Source organism: Heliangelus exortis, chromosome 1, assembly GCF_036169615.1.
Source record: "Heliangelus exortis chromosome 1, bHelExo1.hap1, whole genome shotgun sequence".
NCBI classification, from domain to species: Eukaryota; Metazoa; Chordata; class Aves; order Apodiformes; family Trochilidae; genus Heliangelus; species Heliangelus exortis.
Genome location: NC_092422.1, coordinates 132113657 through 132138534, shown reverse-complemented (window position 1 = coordinate 132138534; position 24878 = coordinate 132113657). Strand labels below are relative to the sequence as shown.

Genomic DNA, 24878 nt, shown 5'->3' with positions numbered 1-24878 from the left:
GAATTTTATTGCAAAAAACATGACTTGCCTCTTCCATTTTTAAACTGTTTTTTAAAAATGTGTTGTTAAGATGAAGCTGTTGAACCGTATCTGTTTAATATCTTCCTTGCTACAGGTAATAGCTTTAGGAGGAATTTGAGACATACAAAAAAAGTAATATATAACCCTCACTCGTTCTGCTCACTCAGCTTGTTTTAAATAGCTAAAGAAATACATTAAGACAGTATTCTTGAGACTAAAATTATTAGCTAAAATTAAAATCTTCCAGGTGAGCAAAAAATGGAGAAATGTTCAAAGTTTTTAATGAAAAACTGAAACATGAGAAATTTTGAGTTATCTTTAGCTCTTTAATTAGCATTTAATTTTTTAAATTAATCATTTAGGGAGCATTAACTTTATTTTTTAACTTAAATACTAGTAAATTATTATAAAAATATTGTTCACAATACCAAAATTTGGCCCTCAATAAAAATAGAGGAATGTGTACAACGAATACTTGCTTGAATCTTCATAAATTTTGCCACATTTTATTGCATTATGGCAGAGACCCAAATCACATCTCTTCAAGTGTATGAACTTCTGAAGGCCAATGTGAGCAAGAATAGCTGCTATTAGAATATCACCTAGAGAAGTGAAGTAGCCCATGAGCAAAGGCATATATGTATATGTGTGTATAATTGCATGCATGCAGCTGAGCACATGAATGTGTGCAATTTAGATGTTATTGATAATTATACATAATATATATATGTTTAATAAACCAAATTTTTATATATTGTCTATATAGCTACAGACTTAGTATGTTAATTTGCACATGTTCATGCCATTTGCAGTCCAATGGGCTTATTTTCCCCTGTGCTAGCAGGAACATGGTCCCCATAAATAACCTAATTTTTTTTCTGGAATCATCTCTTGCATTTCACAGCCAATTTCAGAGTAAGTGACTTGTCTGTGGCTGTGGTCCATGGTGTATTGTCAGATTTCTGTCTGTGCTTTTGGCCCCACTAGCACTTACTACTGGGAGTTCACTGACTAGGTGTTTACAGGATGTAAGTGATTAATATTATTAATTGACCTTGTTGGCCCACAGAAATGCATTTCTGTTGTCAACTTGGCAGCATTTCTCTATCTGTCAGTAACTCACTGACTAATGAACTGTTTTCAAATTTCAGTGGGCATTGAGAGGAAGAAAGCCAGGTGGTGGGAAGAGCTCCACTGACAACCACCTCTTGTGCAGGCAGAGCCCTTCCTCACACATCTTTTTCCCATCTCTAGAGATGACAAATGTAGATCACTTTAAACAAAGGCTTATTGTATTGCTCTCTCTCAGCCTTTCAGAAGCCATGCACTGGTGGATTTTACACTAAGACAGAACTGCAGCAGGGAACCTCTAGATCAGCTGCTGCTCTTAGCACAACATATGGATGGCAGTATAGGGAGCTGAAAAAGGAGTGAGTGAAGTATCTGCACTGAAAGTGTATGTTAGAAGCACTTTTTGGGCTGGTCTGAAGTGAGAGGCAGCAAGTCATTCTCTTAAGGAGTCAGATGAAGAGCAAGGAAGAGATCAAGGAAGAAACTGAATGTGGGAAAATGGAATAACAAGGATGGTCCACTAAAAGCATGGGCATTGGATAGAGAAGGTAGTAAGTAAGAACAGACACAAGGGTTACTTTCTCATGTTGTAAGATGTTTAGAAACCAAGTTGGGAAGCAGAAAAGAATCAAAGCCATTCATGTTGACTCATCATAATTTTAGAGTCATACAATCATGGAATGGGTTGGCTTGGAAGGGACCTTAAAAAAATCTAATTTCAACCCCTTCCCGACATGGGTAGGGGCCACCTTTCACTAGAACAGGTTTCTCAAAGCCCCATCCAGCCTGGACTTCAACACTTGAAGGAAGGAGGCATTCACAACTTCTGTGAGCAAGCTGTTCCAATGTCTTACCACCTGCATAGTGAAGAATTTCTTCCTCATACCTATTCTAAATCTACTCTCTTTAAGTTTGAAACTGTTGTTACTTATTCTATTACCACATGCTCTTGAAAAAACTCCCTTTCTGGTTTTCCTTTAGGCCCTCTTCAGGTACTGGAAGGCTACTACAAGGTCTTCACTTAATTTTGCCTTAGCATTGATGACAAAAGTAGAGAGGGCAGTTTCTCCTGCTAGGTGAATCCATGTAAAGATCTGCTGTTGGGTGCATCCTTGGCAAGCTGTCAGGGGCCTTGTCCCTGTTCCTCTAAAAAAAACCCAGCAACAGCCAGTCAGTCATGCTGGGCAGGACCAGAGCTTTGGTCTGAAAGGCAGTGGCCACACATCTCATCTGTGCCAAACTCCTGGGCAGGGCTGAGCTGGTGTACTTAGAAATAGTCTGATTTTGGATTAAAAGCCTGAAGTAAAATTTCCAGTGGTGTGAGTCAAAGGAGGCTTACACTGAACAGGGTATCTTTTGTATCTCCTCGTGTTCTTACATGTCTGTACATGATAATTATTTAATATGTTGCTGTCTCCTTGGATAAATATCCCATGCTAGCAATGAAGTTTTCAAGTCTCCAGTAATGACTGTGCTTTTTAAGTAGAAATACTAATTTACTGATGATAAATTCCATCTTACACCAAGGTAATTTAAATAATGCTGGCCAAAAAAAAAATCAGTGAAAAATGGGAACTGAATCAACTGAAGCATTTTTAGGAGTGATTTTGCCAGATTATTTTGGTTGGTAAAACATCCCTCATGATCAGGAAGAAAAAACTTAAATTTCATCTTGTTGTTTTCAAAGGGTTGTTTTTATTCAACTGTAAGAATACTGAAAATGTTTCAGGATGTCAAAGATAAAAATTATTGACCAAGTAAAATTTTGGTCAATTGAAGGTTTTTTATTCTTCATGCTGACAAACCATCTGGAAAACTGTGATTTTAAACTGATCAAGAGTTTATAATTTGTACATTTTTGGAACTTCAAAACACTTTAGTTGTCACATCAGTTGTATACCTGCATTTTTAAAGAAAAGAATGTGGCTTTGTCACTAAAAGATAAAATGAGCTTTAGATTTTTATTACACTTTTAAAGTGCAAAAGATTAAGGCCCTTCATTCTAACAGTTAATAAAAAGCAGTTAAGGTTTTTGACTGACATTGTTAGAGGCTTTGCACAAAATGAAAAAGTTTCTTAAAACAATATTTAATTATTTTGAAGGTTCCTCTCAAAATTGTGTATAATGTTATGTTTTTCTGCTACAGTACTTCACTCTTTAAGTCCAGTTTTCTAGCTTTCTAGAACTATTGTGTATTTTAATCTCTCTCCTAATCCTGTATAAACTTTGCTTTCAGTAATTCATCAGAAGTGTTCCTTGTAAGTCACCCCTTTAATATGCCACTCCCTGAGTTTATTAAAGGAAGGGTGTTGACAGGCTTGAGGTGGGAGCCATATTTTTTCTTACTAACTTTGATGTCAAAAGACAGTTGTATAACAGCAGATAGTCTTCTGGTGATAATTTCCTGCATGGCTCCTTTGGAAACACCAATCTGATTTAATTTATTTTTTTATAGGAAATACCAATGAATTTTGTGGATCCCAAAGAACTTGACATCCCGAGTCATGGCACTAAAAACCGCTATAAAACAATTTTGCCAAGTAAGTGAGTTAGCCCATTGTTTCCTTCTATGACATTTAGTCCTACTTTGAGAACATACTACTGTGAAAATCTAACAGCCTTTATCTTTGACTGTTGTGTACCTATTCATAAATGTATTTATAGTCTATGTGGAAAGACAAGAAAAACCCCAGAGTTGTAGGAATGGCAAATGTAGAGTTCTCACTCTTAGTAGGTACACACTTTGTCAGCATCTCAGCCGTGTACTGAAAGGCAACCTGAGTGTGGGGTGAGTTTCTCTGGGGAACAGATCAGGCAGATGGGTAGAGAGAAGTCTTCTGTGCCTCACAGTAGCTCCCCTGATCCAGAAGATGAGAGGACCAAGACTCTTGGCTCCATCACAGACCACATCATCTTGCAGTCATTGAATTCCCTCTGGTTTGGTCAAGGTACTTGGGATCTTGTCCAACACTGAGTTGCTCAGACTGGAAAAAGCAAACACATCCTGTCCTTTCTTGTAATGGGCTTCCATCTTTATAAGTCCTCTGGTTTTGTTTTTCTTCTATCTGTACCACATGGTTTTGTGGACATTTGCTTACATTAGTAAAAAAATCATCCTCACATAGTGCTGCCTCATCGTTGCTGTGAACTTGTTACTACTTTGCTACACTGCTACTGTATTTTAATTGGCCCAAATTATTTATTTCTGATGAAGTAACAATTACTTTGCTATATGAGAGGAGGCTGAGAAGTTTTCAGTGGAATAGTTTTCCTTCAACATACACATTACCCTGAAATGCGACTCTTTTCATAGCACTTGTTGGACGATAATGAGATACTCTTTTTCTTTGATTAATGATTTTATTTTGTGATGCGAGAGGTGGTGACCTTAGGGGTTCGGCGCAGAAGTCAAAGATGAATCCTCACAGAGGTATAGTCGATGCTTCCAGAAAAAAGGGCTTCTATTAAGTACGAAAACCGCTTGTATACTGTTACAGTGGTCACGCCCCCCTCCACTGCACACCAAAACTACCTGCTACAGGTCACCCGGTGCCATTGACACACAGCAAAAGCAAATCCTATTGGTACAGGGGTAGAAGCCACTTGTTTTTCACTTTGTGCCTTCTCCTAATCTAACGTCCAGGACAGGGTGTTCTTGTAACTCTGAAGAGTCAAAACATGGGGTTGTGCATACAGCAGCGCCACACGCCCCCGCCTTTCAGACCATCCCCCTGCAATTTCGTGTTCAGTTTCTGACAAGATGCAAAATTTCTAACATTGCACTAATAGACACAAATACTGGTTTTATATTTTGACATTGTCAAAGTCAAAAGGTGTGGTGATTCAAAATGCTGGGAGACACTCCCCCCAAAAAATGTAAATCCCTTTGCTTAGGTTTGGAATGAAAAATGCTTTTTAAATGACAGTATATCCTATCAGATAGAAATTTGTTTTCTATTCATTGCTGTAAAGTCCTTGTAGGCCTGTGTTATGTAGTAGTTATGAAAACTCATACACTTCAAATTACAAGATTTCAGCAAGCCTGAATTAATTGTATTTTGTTCACAACATACAGAAGACTTGAAAAGTCAAATTAATGAAAAGTGGCGGCCCTGAGCTGCTAAATTAGTCTCAGAAGCATGATACATAGTTGGGAAAGTCCTTGCCTCCCTTCAGGCCCCCAGTAAAATTCCTGATGACTTCAAGGTTAGTTCATACACTGCAACCAATACTTGTGTGCAGCTGAGTGCAGTGGAGAACTGTTGAAGGGAATTAAACCAAATAACTGAGTTATATACCAAGTAATCAGAAAATTCAGCACCTCTGGGATTCTGGCCCAGTGTGAACAGGATGTACAGGTGAAATTCTGACCCCTTTGTCGACAGCGGGACTTTTGCCATCAGCTGTTATGGAGCCAGGATATCACCAAGCCTCCCTTCCTCATAAGCAGATTTTTGGAAGATGTTCTCCCTTCCCATAGCACCTTGACTCTGCCCCTGGGTGCTGCCCCAGCCACCCTCAGGTTCACCTTCAGATATGCCTTGGAAATGCAATGAATCCTGTTTCACTGCAGCATGTGTGTTGAATCACGACATGACAGATGGACCACAGTTGATGCTGATGAGCACTGAGAACAATCATGCCTTCTTGTTTTCATCTCCAGTTAGCTGGGATTTGCCACTAACTCACAGACACATTCCAGTCCACCACAGCTGCTCACTGACATGCACTTTGTAACCATCTTTGACAGAAATCAAATGCTCTGTTGTGTGTTAGCACCAGGCTGTTTCAAAGAAGACATTTTGAGTATTGAGGCACGTACTCATAATAAATATTCCCACACACGGTCTGACAGGGTTTGGAAATGGTTTGAGTGACTAAATAGAACAGCCTTCCCAGTTTCCTGCTCAGATAATATCCACCCACTATTTTATACGCCTGTATCAGCTTTTCCATTCCCAGTCCTAGGTGCATCTGCTGAATTGGGGCACCTGTGGTGACAAGTGAAGTTTGAACTGGTGAGTTATCTCCTAAAACTGCCCAGTCCTGCCAGCTCCACCCTGTGCACTGTGAGGATGTTGTCTTTTTCTAAGAGATAATTCTGGTACAGGGTGCAGGAGGGCAGGTTTATCATAACGGATGCTACCAGACAAACATACTCATGTGAAATAAAATGTGTATCTAATGAAGATTATTCTCTCTGGAAAACTATACAGTGTGGGAAATGTTACATTCCTATAAAAATAGTTCAGTTGTGGTATGAAATAGCCAACACTCTTAGGCAAGCGCTGGGATGCCTTTAAGTGTTATTTGCTTTATAATAATAAGCTGATGCAACTAATGAGAGGACAGTGTGGGATCAGAAGCAAGTATCTGAACTGTGCCTTAAAATAATTGTTTCTCTGTCCCACCTCCTGACCCTACCTGCTGGTCCTGTGAAACCCCACTCAGTATCTTAAGCAGCATTACCTCTGCCATTCACCTACACCATTTTTTGCTCCCTCTGAGCTAGTTCCAAATCCTGCACACAGATTTCCCACTGCAGAACACCATCCCCACTGCTCCCTTCTCATCCTCATACTCCACAACTTCACCTTTGCCTGCTGTGCCCTGCAGCTCCTGCTACGTGTCCCTGCAGCAGGGCCTCAGTGTCACAGCCCTATTTCAATTTCCCACCTCAAACCAGAAGCAGAATTCCTCTGGTGCTTCAGAGCATGCATGGGCTCCTGGGTATAAAGCGAGAAGTGGTTTAACGCTATTCTTTGGGTGCCTTTGTGTGTGCAAGACACCCAAGGTACCCAGATGTCATTCCTTATCCTATTCTGAAGAGTACTCTCAGGGTAAAAGCTGACATGAAACATATTAATGGCAGAGCAGCAGTTTCACAGTAACAAGAAGGTAGAAAGCATTTGACTGGTCAGGCCTACAAATCCACAAGGTGTTGCATGAAGTGCTTGACTTAAAAATGGCTCTGGCACACCAGTTAAAAGACAATGGGAAACTTAAATTGAATTTGTATGAACAAAAAACTTAATTTTTCAAGCTGATAGACAAATGCTGGAAAACCATTTTCTTGATGCTGAGAATTTTCAAGCTCCCTTGCACTACAGTCCTGACTATAAATGGTCATGTTAGCTCCAGTCTCACTCCCTAATGAAGGCAATATCACCACCAATAGACTTTCAAAAACCACAGAAAAAAAATCAGATATATAAAGCAGGAGAAACTCTGAGTGAGATTCAGTGTCAACAAAATATGTCCTAGTTCTGGTCTCCAGTGTTGTAACACTGATAATATTTGTAAATATCTAGTGTTACAATAATTTATCCATGTTAGACTGCAGAGTTAAAAATGTAAATCCTTTTTAGACAGACCTTATCATTAGTAGATAAGAAAGATTTCTATGAATTAAACTTCATTTTTTAATGCTAGAGCATGTTTTAAAATGCAGAAGCGCTCACCATGATAAATCTATTAAGCTTTCCATTAAGAAATCCTGGACTACTTTGGAAATACCAGGAAATTATTGAGATGAGACTAAAACATTATTCATAGATTACAGATGTTTATACATCATGTGTTTTGAGGCAGTTGTATTATTTGCAAGTCTAATAGCCTATTCTCCACCTGCTTGAAATTGGGAATGCCATCCAATATCATTCTTCCACCTTCTGTGTTACAATGTTTACCAAATAATACCATAATACCAAATAATCCATAATAATTTCTAGACTGCAAGCAAAACCAGGCAAAAGAGAGGGCGGCTGAATTTCAGAATGTCTAAATGGTAAATAACCGAAAGATTTATGATCTTTTGGGCTGCAGGTGTGAGAGCAGTCTGCCTCACAAACGTTTTGGCTTCCTTTCCTACTAACAAAACAGAAATACCTGAAGGACAGCCCTTCTCACAGTATGTTACACCTACTGTTGGTATGGGAAATAGGACTGGAGTAACAAGTGACTTATCTTGGAAATCATACAAATGCAAAAGTTCCCCTGTAATAAACAATATAAAGTAGCCATCTAAATGGAAGAAGGAAAAAAAAACACAGTACTTTGTATCCACCTCCCAACGAATAGAGCCTTTCAACAGGAGAAAGCCCTGGGTTTTCATGACAAAGTGGTCTTCATGGAAAGGATGAACCTCCAGTATCAATGGAAGCGGGAGAGTCTGTCTGGCAGTGCCCACCTTGTTCCCTTCCATGACACATGGGCAGTGTCATGAGGTATGCTACAGACCCCTTTACTGCCTCCTACTCCCCAGTTTGATAAATTTATACCAGTATTAATTTCTTAAAGATGGAGTTAGAAGTTTGTTCTCCTCTGTGGGAGGGCTATTCCAAATTTCCTAGGTGCACAGAAGAGAACAGCAGTAATTTGGCCTCAGCCAAAATTCTGTGGGGCATTTGTTGTTAGTAATTGTAAGTGCTTAACATCTCTGCTGTGTTTCAAGATGCTTTGCAAACAATGATGAATTCAGCCTTGCATCCACCATCTGTGTCTTTCTGCTATAACTTCAGTCTCTCCAACTTCATCATCCTTAAGGCAATTATTCCCTGGTAGGTATTTGTCATTCATGAGGAAGCTCATTACTTCTATTTGTGGCTGATAATTGCATAATGGCTCTGGATTTTTAGCGGTGCTCAGGTTTTCCTCATTTCAGAGTTGAGTTTACAGCACTTAACCTATTTCATAACCTATCAGGACTGTTAATTTACAAAAAAATTCCCGTTCAGAAGCAGTGTTCGTTTAGTTGATTGGACTTGGAAGGAGGTCTCAGAAACTGTGAAACAAATTTAGTGGCAGGGGATTTATCTAAAGACATGACAACTAAACTGGATGTTAAGTCTGCTTGGAAGAGGTTTTTTAAGGTAGGGGTCAAGCTACACAAGAATCAGAGGCATTGTGTTAACTGGAGGAAGCGGGTGGGGTGTTTTTCCAAGGCCACATAGCCTGAGGCATTTGTGGAAATGGCTAGTAATCACTCTGTGCTGAAAAGGAATGAGAGGTTTCCTGTCCTCATATTGTTAAGGGGAAAAAAAAACCCCCACAAAACAACAAAATAAAACAACACCCCGCCCCCCCAGCTCTGAGTGAAGAAGCTGGGAAAGCTAGTACAAAGAGATAGTAACACAAGTTAACCAGGGTTCATATGTGTTATTAACACAGACGACAAGACTTCCATGCACAGACTTTGAACTAGAAGTGGTATTCATTTTCACATTCTTAAGAAACATTCTTTCAAAGCACAAGTCTGGGTCCTGCAAAGGCTCTATTCCTGTCTCAGGAGCTCCTGTGACCTCCCGTGGGAAAAGGACCCAAAGAACGTTTGGGGTCTCCCTTGCTCTTCCTTTGTTTGGGAGGGGTTTTATCTTGTTCTTAGGAACAGGATGAAAGTCACAAAAGAAATCCAAAAGCAACTGTGAAAATGCACATCCTTGCTACAACTTAGGTACATCAAATATATATTTGCTGTGTAAACATCAGGGACACATAATAAATTACATTTTCCTACCACTCTCCGGTTCAGAATCCATGTATGTATCTTCAAACATATTACTTAGATTGAACTCAGCAAAACAGATATCCGGAGATTATTTCCAATCCAACAGGTATATTTACTGCCAAAAACATATTGTCAAAGAGCTGCAGATTCTGATGTCAGTTATTAGTTGAAATAAGTAAAATTTTAGAGAAAAAAAATCACATCTGTGGAAAAATCACACAATAGAGACATACAGAATAAAAATAGGGCTCACATAATAACGTCACAATAAGAATTACAAAACCAGATTCCATTTAGAGAAAAACAAATCCCAAGGAGTCAACAGCCAGCTCTTAAGACAGATGACAGGGATGTGCACTCCCCACAGCTCCCCACAACTTTTCATGGTTACATCTTTGGGCAGTGGATAGAAAAATACTGAGTAATTGAATTAGATGTATTAACATACCATTAATACATTAATGAGTTATTAGCATACTAATATACCCACTCACAGCCTAGAGGAACCCCTACTAATAAAAAGCTCCCTTCTCTTCAAGCATGCATAGAGAAATTTGAGCATTGCCTCTTTAAATGGGAGCAAGGAATTTGTTAACCAATTGTGTCTGCAGATGATAGAATAATGCTACAGATAAAGTTCTTTCTCAAGTTTTTGGGTACAAAAGTAGAACTTGTGGGAACTTGAGGGAAATTGAGCTTGTTTTGTGGAATACCACCTTGATCATTGTTCTGCACAGAACTGGGTATTAGATCTCAACTCTGTGCGTGGATTGGCTTTTTGCGTAACAGGCAATGGACCCCACTTTTGGGACAACAATTCTAAGCATTATATAAGAAATTACCAGAAGAAAATACTATTTTTTCAATACAGAAATACTTCTGTATAATTTTGTTAACAGTAGAATATTTTTTTAAAAAAAAGATGGGAAGAAAGTCAAGCTCCACAGGGAGCCTCAGCGTAGGCACCTTGCTCCTCCTCTTCTTATTCCTTTCTGTTATGCCATGTAATTGAGAATTTATTAGCTTTAATTCCAAAAGGATAACGCATGGGGAATCACATCATCAAAAAGAAGCAACAAGAATTTCCTGTGCAGGACTAATTTAGTAACTCCCAACTCCACACAATTGGCCCCCCGTGCATTCATTGTAGATCATCCCAAGGTAGTGAAAGAAAGAGCATGAAGAAAAATGTTCCCGTATTTTGGCATTTTGTCTCCAGCCTAGTATACATGAACAATCACAAACTATGATGAGAACTTAGGACTTAAGGAAGGGATATTGATTGCCTAGTCAAAACCCTTAAATTCCTATAAAAAACACATGGCTGGTTTCATCCCAGGCAGAGGGACGTTTTCTTAATTTAAAGCTAACTATACTTACTGAAACAGTACAGCTTATGGCAAAGATGAAAGTTGAATCCAAAGGACTTGATGTAATTATGCAACACTGTGCAATGATATGAGATGGCTTTCAGAGCCAGTCTAGGCAGGTCAGCTTAATACTCAACACACAGAGAATAGATCTTGTTGAACATTGCCTTAACCTGATAATGCTGCTTCAATGTTCAAAGCTTGCTAAGATACTTCTGTACAGCCCAGCACTGTGCAGTATAGATTTGCCTTAATTACATATGGTGACTCTTTGCAGGGTGGAGAATGTAATACAGAATGCTTTACTGCTTTGCAACCCCAAATGGCAGTAGATTATTTTCTTCAGCAAGTCTTTGATTCTCTATAGAGATCTTCTAATCTTGGGTTTTCTTTTCAATTTCCATCTTCCTTGTGCTCTTAGATCCTCTAAGCAGAGTATATTTGACACCAAAAAATCCATCTGACTCCTTGAGTACCTACATAAATGCTAACTACATTAGGGTAAGTAAATGTATACTCTTCCTGTGCTTTTGAAACAATATTTGATTTTCTGTGTGAATAGCTTATTTTGCCAAGGTGCCACTCATTTTATTCCTATGCATCTTCATTGATCAATCCTCATCTTTTTCTTTGTGTGATAGAAATTGTTTTGTAAGCGGCTTTTGACAAAGATCACATAGCCATGAATGGACTATAATGGTTACAGTAAGAAAAATAATTTATAAAATACTTTATTAAAATCATAAAGAAATATATGCATTACTATTTCTGTTTAAATCAATATTTCCCCTTTAATATTTTCCCACTGTCTTACAATACAGAAAAGTATTAAAATACTTTTAATAGTGACAGTGATACCATTATGTTGGTGAAAAGATCAGCATCAACCGCAATGTAAGCTGTATGGTTGCTCTTTGCTGTCATCTTATCCACAAACAGATTCAGCGGTGATAGGTTTTTTTCATAAATAACTAAATAAATTGATAGTCCTGAAATCATCAATTAAGTAATTAAATAAATGCTGTAGTGAGTTTGTTAGAAGGAGCATAAGCAGATGTGGTAGATTTACAAATGTGCACGAGCACACATACTTGTTCACATATTTACCTCCTGTACATGATGCAAAGACTTCACCAGCATAAACCCTGTTGAAAGCCTTATTTCTGTCACCTATTTCATAATCCTCAATCACATACACACACAGCCTTCTTGACCTTGTGGCAAGTGTGTGCTGAATACACTACTAAGAAACCACTTCACTCATATTTTAGGAGTATATTCCTCTACCTGCAAAACTAAATGTATGATCATAGTTATGGACCAAATCCTCAACTGGAATAAACACAATAGTGCCACTGATATTTGGGCCCAGAGGTCTGTAGTGATGTTGCTTATTTAACTAACAGCACACAAATATTTACATACCCATTCCCATGCGCCTTACCCTGCCTCACGTTACATTCTGTACTTTCAGTGTCTAGTATGTAAGGTGTAATCGTGTAAGTAAGCAGAGTGGCTCTCTTTAGAGAGCAACTCTTCCATCAGCCAGGCCATGTTTCTAGTTTCCTGAAGTGTCCCTTTTCCCCATGCCAGCACCCTTCAGGCCAACATACTGTGATTTCTCCTGCTGCTACCACCAGCTGAACTGTCAGCAACTGCAGAAAATAATCCAGTGATGAAATGAAATTTCAAATCCATGTACATAATATCATTAGGATCACTGGGATCCTGACACACCTTCCTTGGACAAAGTGTGTTCAGGCAGATCAATGAGAAGAAGGAGGGCTGTTTACACCAGCTGAGAATCTATCCCATTAGTTCATGCAACAGCTATCAGAGAAAAAGGCACGCAGAAGAAAGACTCAGAGCTAGAGGCTCCCACACCACCTCCAGCCACGCTCCGTTTGCTCATCCCATTCAGGCATTGCCAGGATCTCCTAATCTGTGTCTGTAGGGTACTGTAGGGTACACTGTAGGGTACCCCGTCACTGCACAAACTCACAAGGTTGCCATCTCAACTGCAAAATAAGAAGGTTTTTTCCCATCTCTTCTTGCCTTTTACTTCCTTCTGTTTGCAACTATTTACCTCCTTTACACTTGAGTGTCTTGGAACAACCCATACTGGTAACACTGTCCCTCCTATAAGGTCTCACAAAAGCACTTCTTCAGCCTTAGCAACAGTGCAGAGCAGTCTTTGACTCTGCAAGTGTTCATGTATTTTTTTTTTTCTGAGGCTTGTTGACTGTAAACTATCTTGCAAGCACTACAGCCATATAAATCATGGAGTAAGGTACCACTGAATGATGGGAAGTCCTGACAGCTTGGAGAATAGACAAATTTATAAGTAGCCAAGCAAGGAAGGAAACTTGAGAGCAATTGATATAACCTTAGGTCCATTTCAGTCCATCAAATTAGTAATTTCCAGAAGAAAAATTGTTTTGCTGAAAAATTTCTGATGTCTTCTAATGTTACAAATTCTTCACTTAAAATAATGTTTGGGTTGCTTTTTTAATTCCAGATTCCATTTTCTGCTCTTTTAGAATATTCACCTCCAATTTTGGTTCATTATGTGATTTTAAAGTAAATGCTTTTCTGTCTGTTTCTAAACCAGGGATATGGAGGTAAGGAGAAGGCTTTCATTGCAACTCAGGGACCCATGATTAATACCGTGAATGATTTCTGGCAGATGGTTTGGCAAGAAGACAGCCCTGTCATTGTTATGATCACAAAGCTGAAAGAAAAAAATGAGGTATGACAACTACCTAATCTGAGAAATTATTTCAATGTCTGTGTACTATAGAAGGAACCTTAACAGATATGAAAGGAAGCTAGTGGATAACCAGCTCTTAAATGCTCTGGTAATTGACAATGTGAAAAGTAATGTTGGGGTAGATAAATACACCAACTGCAATTGTCTAGTAGTCATAAAAGATGTATTTAAAAAGCCAACAAAAACCAAAAAACAAAAAGAAATTCCATTTTCTAGATCTGTGCTGCTGGGTTCCTAATATTTTAAGAAATACCTCATTCATTAGTTGGTCACCTCTGTATTTCTTGTTACTTGCTGTTACATTATGATTAGAGTTTTACTGACATGATTGAAGATTGTACTTTGCTGTAATGGTAGGGTTTTAATCCATTCCAGATCTTAGAAATTTTCTGGACCATCCCAGAAGCATATCTTGGGCTCAAGAATGCTAGGACCTTGGATGAACTTGGCTAGAATGGAAATACATGACTTCTTACCTTAGCATCAAGTAGATATGACAATTGCTAATGGCCTGTTACACATTCTCTGACTTTTGGATTGGTTTCCAACTACATCTTTTATAACTTATGTAGTGTTCATGTGAGTTGTTGCCAGGCTCTTCTTGGTAGTGCCAGAGTCCACATTTGTCACTGCCAGGCACTAGGAATTAAAATCACCCTCCTGTGCAGAGGGCCAACACAAAGCTCTGTTTTGGAAATTTGAATGTTCAATAAGTGGTTTACAGGGCTTGTGGACAAGAAGGAGAATTTTACTTCTTTCTTGTGTCTGAACTGCTAGACTTGGTAGTAATTCCCCGCTCCAAGTATGTGCCTCAACCAAATCTCAACACTATCCTAGGTAAGCACCAGGACTATAATGCCCCTGCTCCACTCACACCCCTGTCCTTCAAAGTCAGCTATATGTGATGGCAGAGAAAGTTTATGAAGGTTGAGTGATGAAGGGGCCAAGATCCTGAGTGAGTTCCCAGGGCTCAAGCTCACTGCTCCATTTAAATGTGGACTCAGTGGGCCTACTCATCTTTCTTCTGCATCTGATCACTCCTTGGCTCTTTGTCACAATGAGTTTGAGCTTCTAATACAAATTTGCTTTAACATCCAGTGGATTTCAAGCAAGATGTGTGTAGAAAGTAGATTGGCCCTTTAAACTATGGCAAGATGTATTTCCAAACCAGGTGCCACTTTGAACTGGGCTGTTCAAACAAGTGTTGAGAAGCCTACACTAGAAAGATTTCTGCTGAAACTGTAGAAAATTTACCCCAGCCTAATTGGCCAAAAGAATAAGTATTTCACTGAGGAAATGCTGACTGTTTAAATGCTCACATCTGACACTGTGTAAGAAGAATGACTTGAAAGAAGTGCCCAGTTGTTTCCATCATGTCAGGAAGCCCTGTGTTTACCTGAGTTACACACACTCCAAGCACTGGTGGTTTTCTGCATTGTTGTGGCCTGGCAGTAGTAATTTCCTCCTAATAGAAAGAGTGGGGAATTTCAAATCGTTCCCAGGCTATGAAGAGAGGCTGTGTTTGCATAAGCTGTCTAGAAACCTTAGGAACTCTCCCACCATTAGTGTGTTCCTCCTGAAACCTTGCTTGCTATTGAAAAGAAAACAGTTCACCTAACGACTATGCTCGGCACATTAACTCCACTGTTCAAGTATTTGCTCCCCACAGAGAAAGCAAGAGCAGATGTTATTTAGCATAACAGCACTTCATATTTTCTCCTCCCTGTGGTCTGCTTTATTTCCATCATTTTCAGGGATGTACATCCACAATACAAATGCCTTCATATTTGAAAGCCTACTCAACCACTCATTCACATCCACCTCTCCACAAAAGAGAGTATCAGATCTCTGGCAACAGTTGTTGTGAAGTACATGAAGATATAACATGAAAGTGGAGTGCTGAGCAAAATTGCTGCATGGAAAAAAAATCATGAGCATTACATTACTGTATTTTCTTTTTCATTCAAGTCTTACTAAAAAATGAGGTTGCTTTGTAAGCAAAAATAATGCTGAAGGAACTATGGGGGCTAAGAGTATTTTAAGCAGAATCTATGAAACCTGTTCTCAAAGCTGCACAATGTCTGAACAGATGGGAAATCTACTGGGCAAGGAGAACGCATGTCAAAGGAACTTCTGCCTAGATAAATAATGAGAAACTTGAAATTCTAGGTTATAACTTTCAGGTTAATATGAGGAAACACACTTCTTATCTAGTGATTTAGGTAGCCTGATCACTGAAGAGCTGTAGTCACTTCCAGAGGAGGATCCCTCCCACCCTGAGAGGATGAGATGAATCACCCACTGAGAGTGACCATCCCGAATTCTGTGGTAATATTTTAGGACACGATCTTACAAAGCTTTATCCATAAGGCACATACAAACTTCAGATATTACTGATAGTTTAGTCATGACATCTGAGCAATCAAAATTAGACCAAAAGTGGAGTGTAGGAATTTTATAGAGTTCTATATGATTCTATATAGAGGTTTATAGACTTATGTATTATCAGCTTCTTTTCAAAGTTATTCTACATATTCCATAGATAATGTAGATTTTGTTTATCTTTAGAAGGTACCAGCAAGAAAAAAATAGTACTGACAGGCACATTAAACAGTGCATGTTTATTCAGTTTGAGTAATGTAAATCTTGTTTGATAATGTCAATGTTGTGGTCAGTAATTATCTAGGACAATCTTGTTAACTCACTATTTAAAACTCAAAATATTTTTCATGTATCATTTTTTTTTTCCCTCAGTCTATCTATAGACTTACCTTGTACAAAGCAAAGTATATTTTGGAATTCAGAAATCCTGCCTCTTGTAGAATTCACATAAGCCTCTTTGAAGATAACCTATTAGTTAAGTATTGGCACCATAGGTATGTTTAGGTTTTGAAAACTTAAGAAGATTTGGTCCAAACATAGAGGATATATGAAGATAAATCCTGCAAGCCATCCTAACGTATACTGCTTATGCTTGAGTTAATAATGACAGGATAATTAAAAAAAAGGATTCTTGAATTGTAATTATTCATTACTGTTGTATATTGGCCTGGTTATTGGCATATCTAATGTGTAAATTTGTTAGCATAGCTATATGAAAAGTTAAAGAAGTATAGCTGGAGTAAAGCAACTTCACTAACATTTGAGAACTGTTAAACCAACTTTGTTCAGGATCCAAATCCAGGAAAAGGAAAGCAAGTAAATAACTCATCAGCTGAGGAAGACTTCCTCGCTTCAGCAGAGATGTCTGGGGGACCAGGCTGCAGTAGAAACACTTCCTGGCAGGTTACAAAAGCTCCTGAGCACAGACAGGCCCCAGCAAACAGCAGGTGCCAGCCCTAATGGGAGACAGGGCCAGACCTTACTCAGTAGTGAAGGAGCAACCCTTGAAGCCTGGTACCTGGGATGGGTCACACAAGGAAACAGGACAGGGGATGGAGGGAGACAAAGTCTGCAGCCCTCTCAGAGGGAGAAGGACAAAGGCTGACATCAAAGGTCATGTGAGATACTGTTTCATGTATAAACTTCCTGTTCAGGTCAGTGAATGTTGTTTCTTTTAAAAAAAAAAAAAAAAAAAAAAAAAAAAAGAAAAAAAAAAGTCAAGTGCCAGATCAGAAATAAAAAATTACTTATTGGTAAAAAAAAATAATCAATGGACATGAATCTGTGGGGGTAATTTGAAATATGGCAAGAAGGTGAAATTTTCCACATGACTATAAGAAGATTCTCAGGCTCTTGGCTGGCATACAAGTTGGTCAGGAAGTTGTGCTTTTTTTTTTCATCTTTTTTGAGCTTAAACATCTTTTTAAAATTCCTGCTCATAGCTCTTATATGTTTGCTGACTATGTATGCTGAACCCCAAGATCAGAAAATATGTAGCCTATTTAGAAAATGCTGTAATAGATACACATGCTGAAAGGAAAACTGTGAAGCCTGAAATATCAGCAAGGGACAGAATCAGGACCAGCACAAAGAGTGGAGGACACATCATGATAAGAACAAGTGGATTCTTCCTTTTTTCTGCTATATACTGTAGGAGATGAGCTTTTAGTGACTACAGACATGAGGCTACAGAGCATGCTTCTTAATCACTGTGTTAGCTTTTGAACAAGTTTAAAATATACCTTCCTGGGACCAGTGGAATTTTCTCTAAGGTTCAAGGAGTATCTTGAAGCAATTTACTTTTTTTTGCTGATAGTCCTGGGAATTTTTATATTATTCATTGTGTGTCTGATACGCTTATCTGTCCCATCTCCGTCTTTATCCCTTTATCACAATTACCTTCCTAAAACATGTTGATTCCTCCAAATGTCTGTCTTTTTAGATGTGCCTGAGCCAGATGATCCCATCTCTGCTTTTGTCTAGTATTTAAAGCAGTAACAAATGGTACTTTAAGAAGATGCATGAAGACTATGTTAAAAATAACTCGCTGAATCTCATTAAATATAGACAGATTCTTAAATGAAAGTTATTTTAATGAACAGCCCCATTTCATTGTCCACCCAGTGCAAGATGCCTATTCCAGTTCTGGGAAAGAGTCAAGAAAAACACTCTTCTGGAGTACCTCAGGGCTTTGTAGTGAGCATCGCATGCTCACATTTATCAGGTCTCAGGGGTTGACTCAACTATTGTTGATTGTTGTGGTACAATTATGTGTTTGGACTTTTCTTTTTCCCATATTAGCACTGAAAACTACAATCCCAGGGAGGGGCATGAAGTGCAAATCTGGAAGATGATAGCAGCTATATATGTCACATGGGGGAACTGTGGAACTTTTGAACGCTTTTTTTCATACAAATTTCTGAGTATCGTACTGCTATTCTTGATGTCTTCAGGGAGACAGCAAATTTAGGATGTTCGAGTAACTGCAAAAGGCAGAATTTGAATGAAGCCAGTCAAAATGGCCAGCATTATTTCAGAAAAGGGGTCTTTCACACACCTTACACTATTAAGGTAATGAGCATGTATTTTTAGAGAAGTATTTATACAATAGAGATGATTCAGTTGAATCAGCTCTATCGAGTAGAGTAGCAGCTTAAAGATCACACCTGGCTGTAAAGCCTTGCATTTCATTGTTATTTTTTTTTCTGATTTATTTTTGGCAGGATTTGCTGGGAGTAATGCTTTATGACAATTAATTATATTAAAGGGATTGTTTCATTTTGCTGCATAATGTAGGCTGCTGTATAAATATGCAACAGTTTCTTCAGCAAGAGTTTGTGAGGAAATACAAACAAGTGCTTTCTGGGCTTCCTATTACTGTAGAACTGCGTTCTCTCAGCTGTGCATAGAATATTATAAGTTTTTCTTTAATTGTTGGGGTTTTCTTTTAATTTAATGAAAAGCCGTATTTTCCAGAATTATTTCAGAAAATGTTATTTTCAAATGCATCTACTTTTAGAGGAGTATTTATATAACAGGGATGTTTGTTTATATGTAGACTATAGAGATACTTCAGAGGAAATCAATATGAAGCAGCAGTTGACTTGAAGATAAGCAAACTGTTGTAGGGGAAACATAAAAGGGTTTATATGGTAAATACTATTTTATCATCTCCTTTTTAGTAGATGGTGATCATTTACATTGCTGAAAAAGTATAACACTACTTATTCAATAAGAATACTCTATATAATTTTGTGTAGCTCTAGCAAGAATGACGGATTTTTTTAATGTTCACTTTCAGTAGGTTATATAGTAGACAGCTTAGATTCTGCAAAATATTTTTAAAAGAACATTAAGTTCCATCGAGTTCTGCAAGGTTCTAAGGGTACATTTACATGCTTCGTTGTATCAGAGTTCAGGAGAGTAAAGAAGACAAAAAGTCTCATGACAAGAGGACAAGTTCTGAATCTCTTGCTCAGAATGAAACCCCATTTGCAAAGAGTAATCTTCATAAATTTCATTCTATGAATTATAGAATGTTCTAAACAAATTAATTTTGAATGTGGAAAATAATTCCCATAACTGAACATTGTTGATCTGTTAAGAATAAAAACAGCTGTTTAGAGCATTCAGTGATAGAGATCCATATATGAAAAACTCTGATCCTGAAAATCAGGCCTAAGTAATTTATTAAGAATCCTGCAATATCTTATTTAGGAATTCTTCAGACATGAGTAACGCCTCGGTTGAAATATTCTGAACTAATACATTGAATATTAATTAATCCAGACAAATACATTCTGTGTAAATATTAGATATGAATATGGCTCCAGGATCCAGTTTGTTGATGACACTGATGCTTGCTTTCAGAAATGTGTGCTCTATTGGCCAGAAAAAAGAGGAATCTATGGGAAGGTTGAAGTCCTTGTTAACAGTGTACAAGAATGCGAGAACTATACTGTCCGTCACCTTACAATAAAGGTAACAATCTGAGAAGCATTGTTCCTAATGCTTTAATTTTTAATGTTGAATGAAACTGAAGTTTTTTTTTTAAAGGGCATACATTTTTACAAGAGGAGTAACTGAGCTATGAAGCTCACAGCTGCAAGGTAAGATTGAGACCAAAGCACTGGAACAGGAACAGTTCCTGTATTGCTTCTTTGTATCTTTGGCAATAAAAAATATTTCAGAAAGAGTGTAAGCTTCAGTCTCTCAAATTTGTTTTGCTTTGAGGCTTTTCTAGCACTGCCAGTGTGATGTAATGGGATTTTAGTTAATGAAAGAACTAGCATAGCATCATTCTGGAATAGATGCTTCTCATGTTGTGTGCTGAGTGCATCTGTAGCTTGTTCGAGAATATGAAATAAAAGCATATAAGGAAAACTTCATGCTTTCATGGTTCTAACTAAACACTACTGTGCAAAATAAGGCAGATGCTTCCGTTCTTAGTCACTCCCCATATCGGGCAGTCCTTCACAGACTGCTTTGAGTTGGAAGGGTTCTCAAAGATCATTTAGTTCCAACCCCCCTGCATAGGCAGGGACACTTCCCACCAGACTAGGTTGCTCAATGTCCCATCCAGCCTGGCCTTGGACACTTCCAAGCATGGGACATACTTCTGCAAGTTTAACTTAAATACTCTTGTAATTTTACTGTCAGACCTTTATGATATTGTCCTCAAAAGGTATCAGAAATACATAATAATATAGAGATTCAGAAGCTCATGTTAAGCTAATATCTCTAGATTTTATTGCTGATGTAACATGGGCCTCTGACTACATTCATGTAGTCAGCAACCAGAGCTTACAATGCTGGAGAAAGATTAGTTTTCAGGTACACAAACCTTTCTTACAGCTCTGTCCATGGAAAAATGCCTGTTCTCCAACAGAGTCCTGAGATTCTAATAAAAATTTTTAAAAAATTGTTAAATCTGTCTTCACATTTTTACTGTCTTTTTACCATAACATTGAGAGAAATAAAAAGATTTGTTCACCACAAATGTGCATATAAAATCTTCACGTTATTTTCAGCAAGGGAGTCAATCCCAGAGGGTGAAACACTACTGGTACACATCCTGGCCGGACCACAAAACCCCCGACAGTGCTCAGCCTCTGCTGCAGCTCATGCTGGATGTAGAAGAAGACAGGGCAGAATCACCTGGCAGAGGGCCTGTCATTGTGCACTGCAGGTAACGTGTAATCCTTCTCTTGAATGACTGGCCAAAGCAAGGCCACAGTAAACAGAGAACATATTTGGGGAAGACTAAATTCCCCAAAACCTGTTCAGGCCAATTGACTTTTCCTGTTTGTATTTGAGGATTTTAGTTTGGGGGATAATTCTCTTGTTGTTAGCAAATTGTTTCTGAACTGTTCTCCATTTCTGCTAATGAGAAAAAACAGCTAGACAGAAATATTTATCTTCTGCTTCTTACTCATTATTTGCTTTCTTTTTAGTCTTGTTGCATAATTACCCGCCTAAGTCAAAGGAATTCCCTGTGACTGGTTGGCTAAAATGTAATAAACCAAGTCAGTTTTGACCAGCAGGCACTAGGTACAAATTCAGAGACCAAAACACATCATTATGAACGTTTTCACAAAGGTTTGATACTCAAGATGAAAATGTCATTCAAGAGTAGAGTGTTGTTCACACAAATTTTAATGAACCAGAGAATATCCTTCTAAAAATTCTAGCTAAATTCCATTTCATTGCCTTGATTTGTTGATTTTTGCAATTTAAGTAGTAAGAAAAACAATGCCAAAATGTCTGTTTCCTAACTGGCATCAAGAACACCTGGAGAGTTACAGCACCAAATCCCTCTCCCTTCTGCAGAATCACAGTAGAGGGGATTAACTTCCTTAGCATGGTTCTAGGTCCTTTTGAAATTCATGTTAGAGGTATGGTAAGGAAAATCCCTCTATACATCTAGAGCTTCAAACATAAAGTCTCACTGACTTTTGCATTTCAGTGGCCTTTTTCCTCATCTCTGTGCATACCTCCATCATTTGCTTGGACTATGCCAGAGGATATTTGCACTCTGTAGTGGAAAATAGTTTTTCTTACCATAAACTGGTGCGCAAGCTCGAAACATATAAGCCTCACAAATTACCCATGACAATTGAGCTGCTGGAATAGTGCACCTGTTCATTTCTGTCTTGCAATGTGAGCTGCAAAATTACCCTTGCTATTCATGCACTCAGGAACTGTGGGTTCCAGCAATTCCATGGTTTGTATTTTTAGTGGTTTTATATCTATTTGGTTTTTTCTACTTAAATCCTGTGATCTGTGAACTCCATTCCCCTGTTTTTGCCTTCTGTTCAGTGCTGGTATAGGAAGAACTGGATGTTTTATTGCCACATCCATTGGCTGTCAGCAGTTGAAGGAGGAGGGAGTTGTAGATGCATTGAGCATTGTCTGCCAACTACGAGTGGATCGGTGAGTTCCAGAAGTACTGTAATGAGGTCAATGATTCTGAAATGATTCTGAAATCTTACTGAAATGATTCAGTAATGAAAAGAAATTATTAAGTAATGATTCTGCAGACCTTTTCACAGTTGAAAGCTGTTTTACGTGAAGTGTCTGCCATGAGTGCTGCTGACTCTTACGACAGCATTATCTGAAAATAACATTTTTATTTAGATCCTGAGTAAGAAATATTGTTTTCTGGGTGAAACAGGGACACTCCACTGAATGAATTCTCCTTGGATGGCAACCCTGAGGTTGCTGGGCACTTGGCACCTCTCTTTTCCCCTCCTGGACCTCTAGCACACCAGATACACAGAGCAGTCCGGAGGCAGGGGGTTGTCTTTGAGCCTGAATTGGCCATGGCATCCAAGCTCACTCAGTGTGTAGTTTCTTTCTGCAGTGAAGAGAGCCAAATCTGATGCTGTTGCTATCCCCTCAGCTGTGCTGGGGGTTCTTCTGAGTTGGGTTGGCAAATGTACCTAGCTTAAGAAAACAGCAAGGCATTTATTGCAAAATTTTCTTAAGTCAGATCAATTCCCTGATTGAATTCACAGCTTGGGAGCAGGAACACTGTAAGCCAGCATTGTTGCAGAGTTCTTTGTTCTGTGAAACCATGTCTGAAGAGAGATTTGTTTTGGAAAGGAGGATGTGGGTATTGTGCACAATGGAAGCTATTGGTTTGGTTGTACTTTTCTTTCTCGTTCTGCTTGGGGAAACAGGATCTTGTATAAAGTAAATAAACAGGTTTGCAGCAAGAATAGAGAGGTCTCTTTCCTCTCCTGCTGTAGGTACAAGATCACATAATCTCTTTGCAAGTATATTAGCTGCTTCTGACATAAATTTCTTCTTTAAGTGAAAGAAACTAATAAGGGTGCAAATGTTGGAAAACAGTGCAGGTCAAAGGGATGATTACAGGATTTTTGTATTCTGGAGAGCTCTGAAATATACTGGAACCACAAAGTGCAGAAGGACCAGAATCATTGACCATGTTCATGGATCATCTCCTCTGCTTGTCCCTACCATGTGCTTTATGCTTGGATGGTAAAATTCTCCAAGAGGAGATCCTGACCTAATTTTTCAGCAACAAAAAAAGATGGAAGAGCTGAAGGAAAATATGCTTACTCTGTTTTAAATTATCAACTCCAAATTTCCAGCACTGTATTCTGACTATCTGTAAGTCTTATTAGAAAAGGTTTGCTCTCCCCTATTTGAGTATTTCTATTAGAATATAACCTTTTTTTTACTGCTTTTACACTCCATTGTAGAGAAGTGAAAGCAAACTCAGTTCTCAGGTACATCATTTTTCATGTCATTATTTCAACCATAGAAAAAATAATGCGAATTTTCAGCATTATAACTGACAACCCAATTTCATCACATGTATCTGACCAATTAACTTTCTTATATGTATTAGCAATCTAGATAAACTTGGAAATCTGACCCAACTATAAATATTCATAACAGCAATCTCAGTGACACAAAGCTTGTTATAAAAATTATAAAGTCTCATGATTTGCGTATTTTTTCATTTTTTCAAGTTTCAGAATATATAAATAGACTCCAGAGATCTTCTTTAAGGCACTTCAGCTATTCATGTTCTCAGCCATCCTGTCATTTTTAAGGACATTTTTCTGAGCAAAACTCAGTAAAGAAACTCTTTTTTCTAATTTTCCATGTTGAAGAATGGATCTCACCCACCTGGAAGTCAGTTTATAGCAAGAATTTCTAAGGCAGAGCTTAGCAGCTCCTAAGACTGCAGCAGTGGCTGCCAATCCAACCAGACCACAGGGTCATAAAGTGGATGAGTATCACCATTACATGGACAAAGCTCCATTAGTCCAGTTTCCCCTGATGATCTAGTCCTGACGTGGTGGCCATTGGCAGGTGGTGTGGGAGAGAGGGTTGTTACACATGGCATGAAGCTGTCCAAAGGAACTTATCATCCCACTAGATGTGTCTGCAAGAGTGGGCTCTGTCCATAGCTGTGTTACCAGCATGGTCAGCACTAGCAATAGAGTTACAACCAAGAGCACAGCAGGAACAGAGATGAGGTTGTCTTCCTCATGGTCTTGGCCAGCAGCTGAGTTCCAGTTTCTTCTTTGTACATCAGATTGCCCTCACAAAAGAGAAAAAAGAGAGTCCATCAGAACAGCTTAATCTGACAACCTAAGAGCCAGAAACCTGCCCAAGAGGCAAACTGAATTGTTTCACCTCTGATACCTCACCTGCACTAGGATCCCAGGCAGTCTTGCTCATCCTCAGAGCTGCACCTTCCAAATGCAGACCCACTGATGG

The 24878-nt window shown here is 38.5% G+C and overlaps 1 protein-coding gene across 2 annotated transcripts in view; it reads left to right on the top strand.

Moving 5' to 3' along the window:
• Window positions 1–24878, top strand: part of PTPRR (protein tyrosine phosphatase receptor type R) — a 137582-nt gene that overhangs the window by 107446 nt on the left and 5258 nt on the right. For both annotated transcript variants that reach the window (XM_071766786.1, XM_071766793.1), the window contains 6 exons: window positions 3549–3633; window positions 11391–11470; window positions 13581–13718; window positions 19992–20102; window positions 21152–21309; window positions 22440–22553. In XM_071766786.1, the coding sequence (XP_071622887.1) occupies window positions 3549–3633; window positions 11391–11470; window positions 13581–13718; window positions 19992–20102; window positions 21152–21309; window positions 22440–22553 (686 nt within the window). The remainder of the gene's footprint in view (window positions 1–3548; window positions 3634–11390; window positions 11471–13580; window positions 13719–19991; window positions 20103–21151; window positions 21310–22439; window positions 22554–24878) is intronic.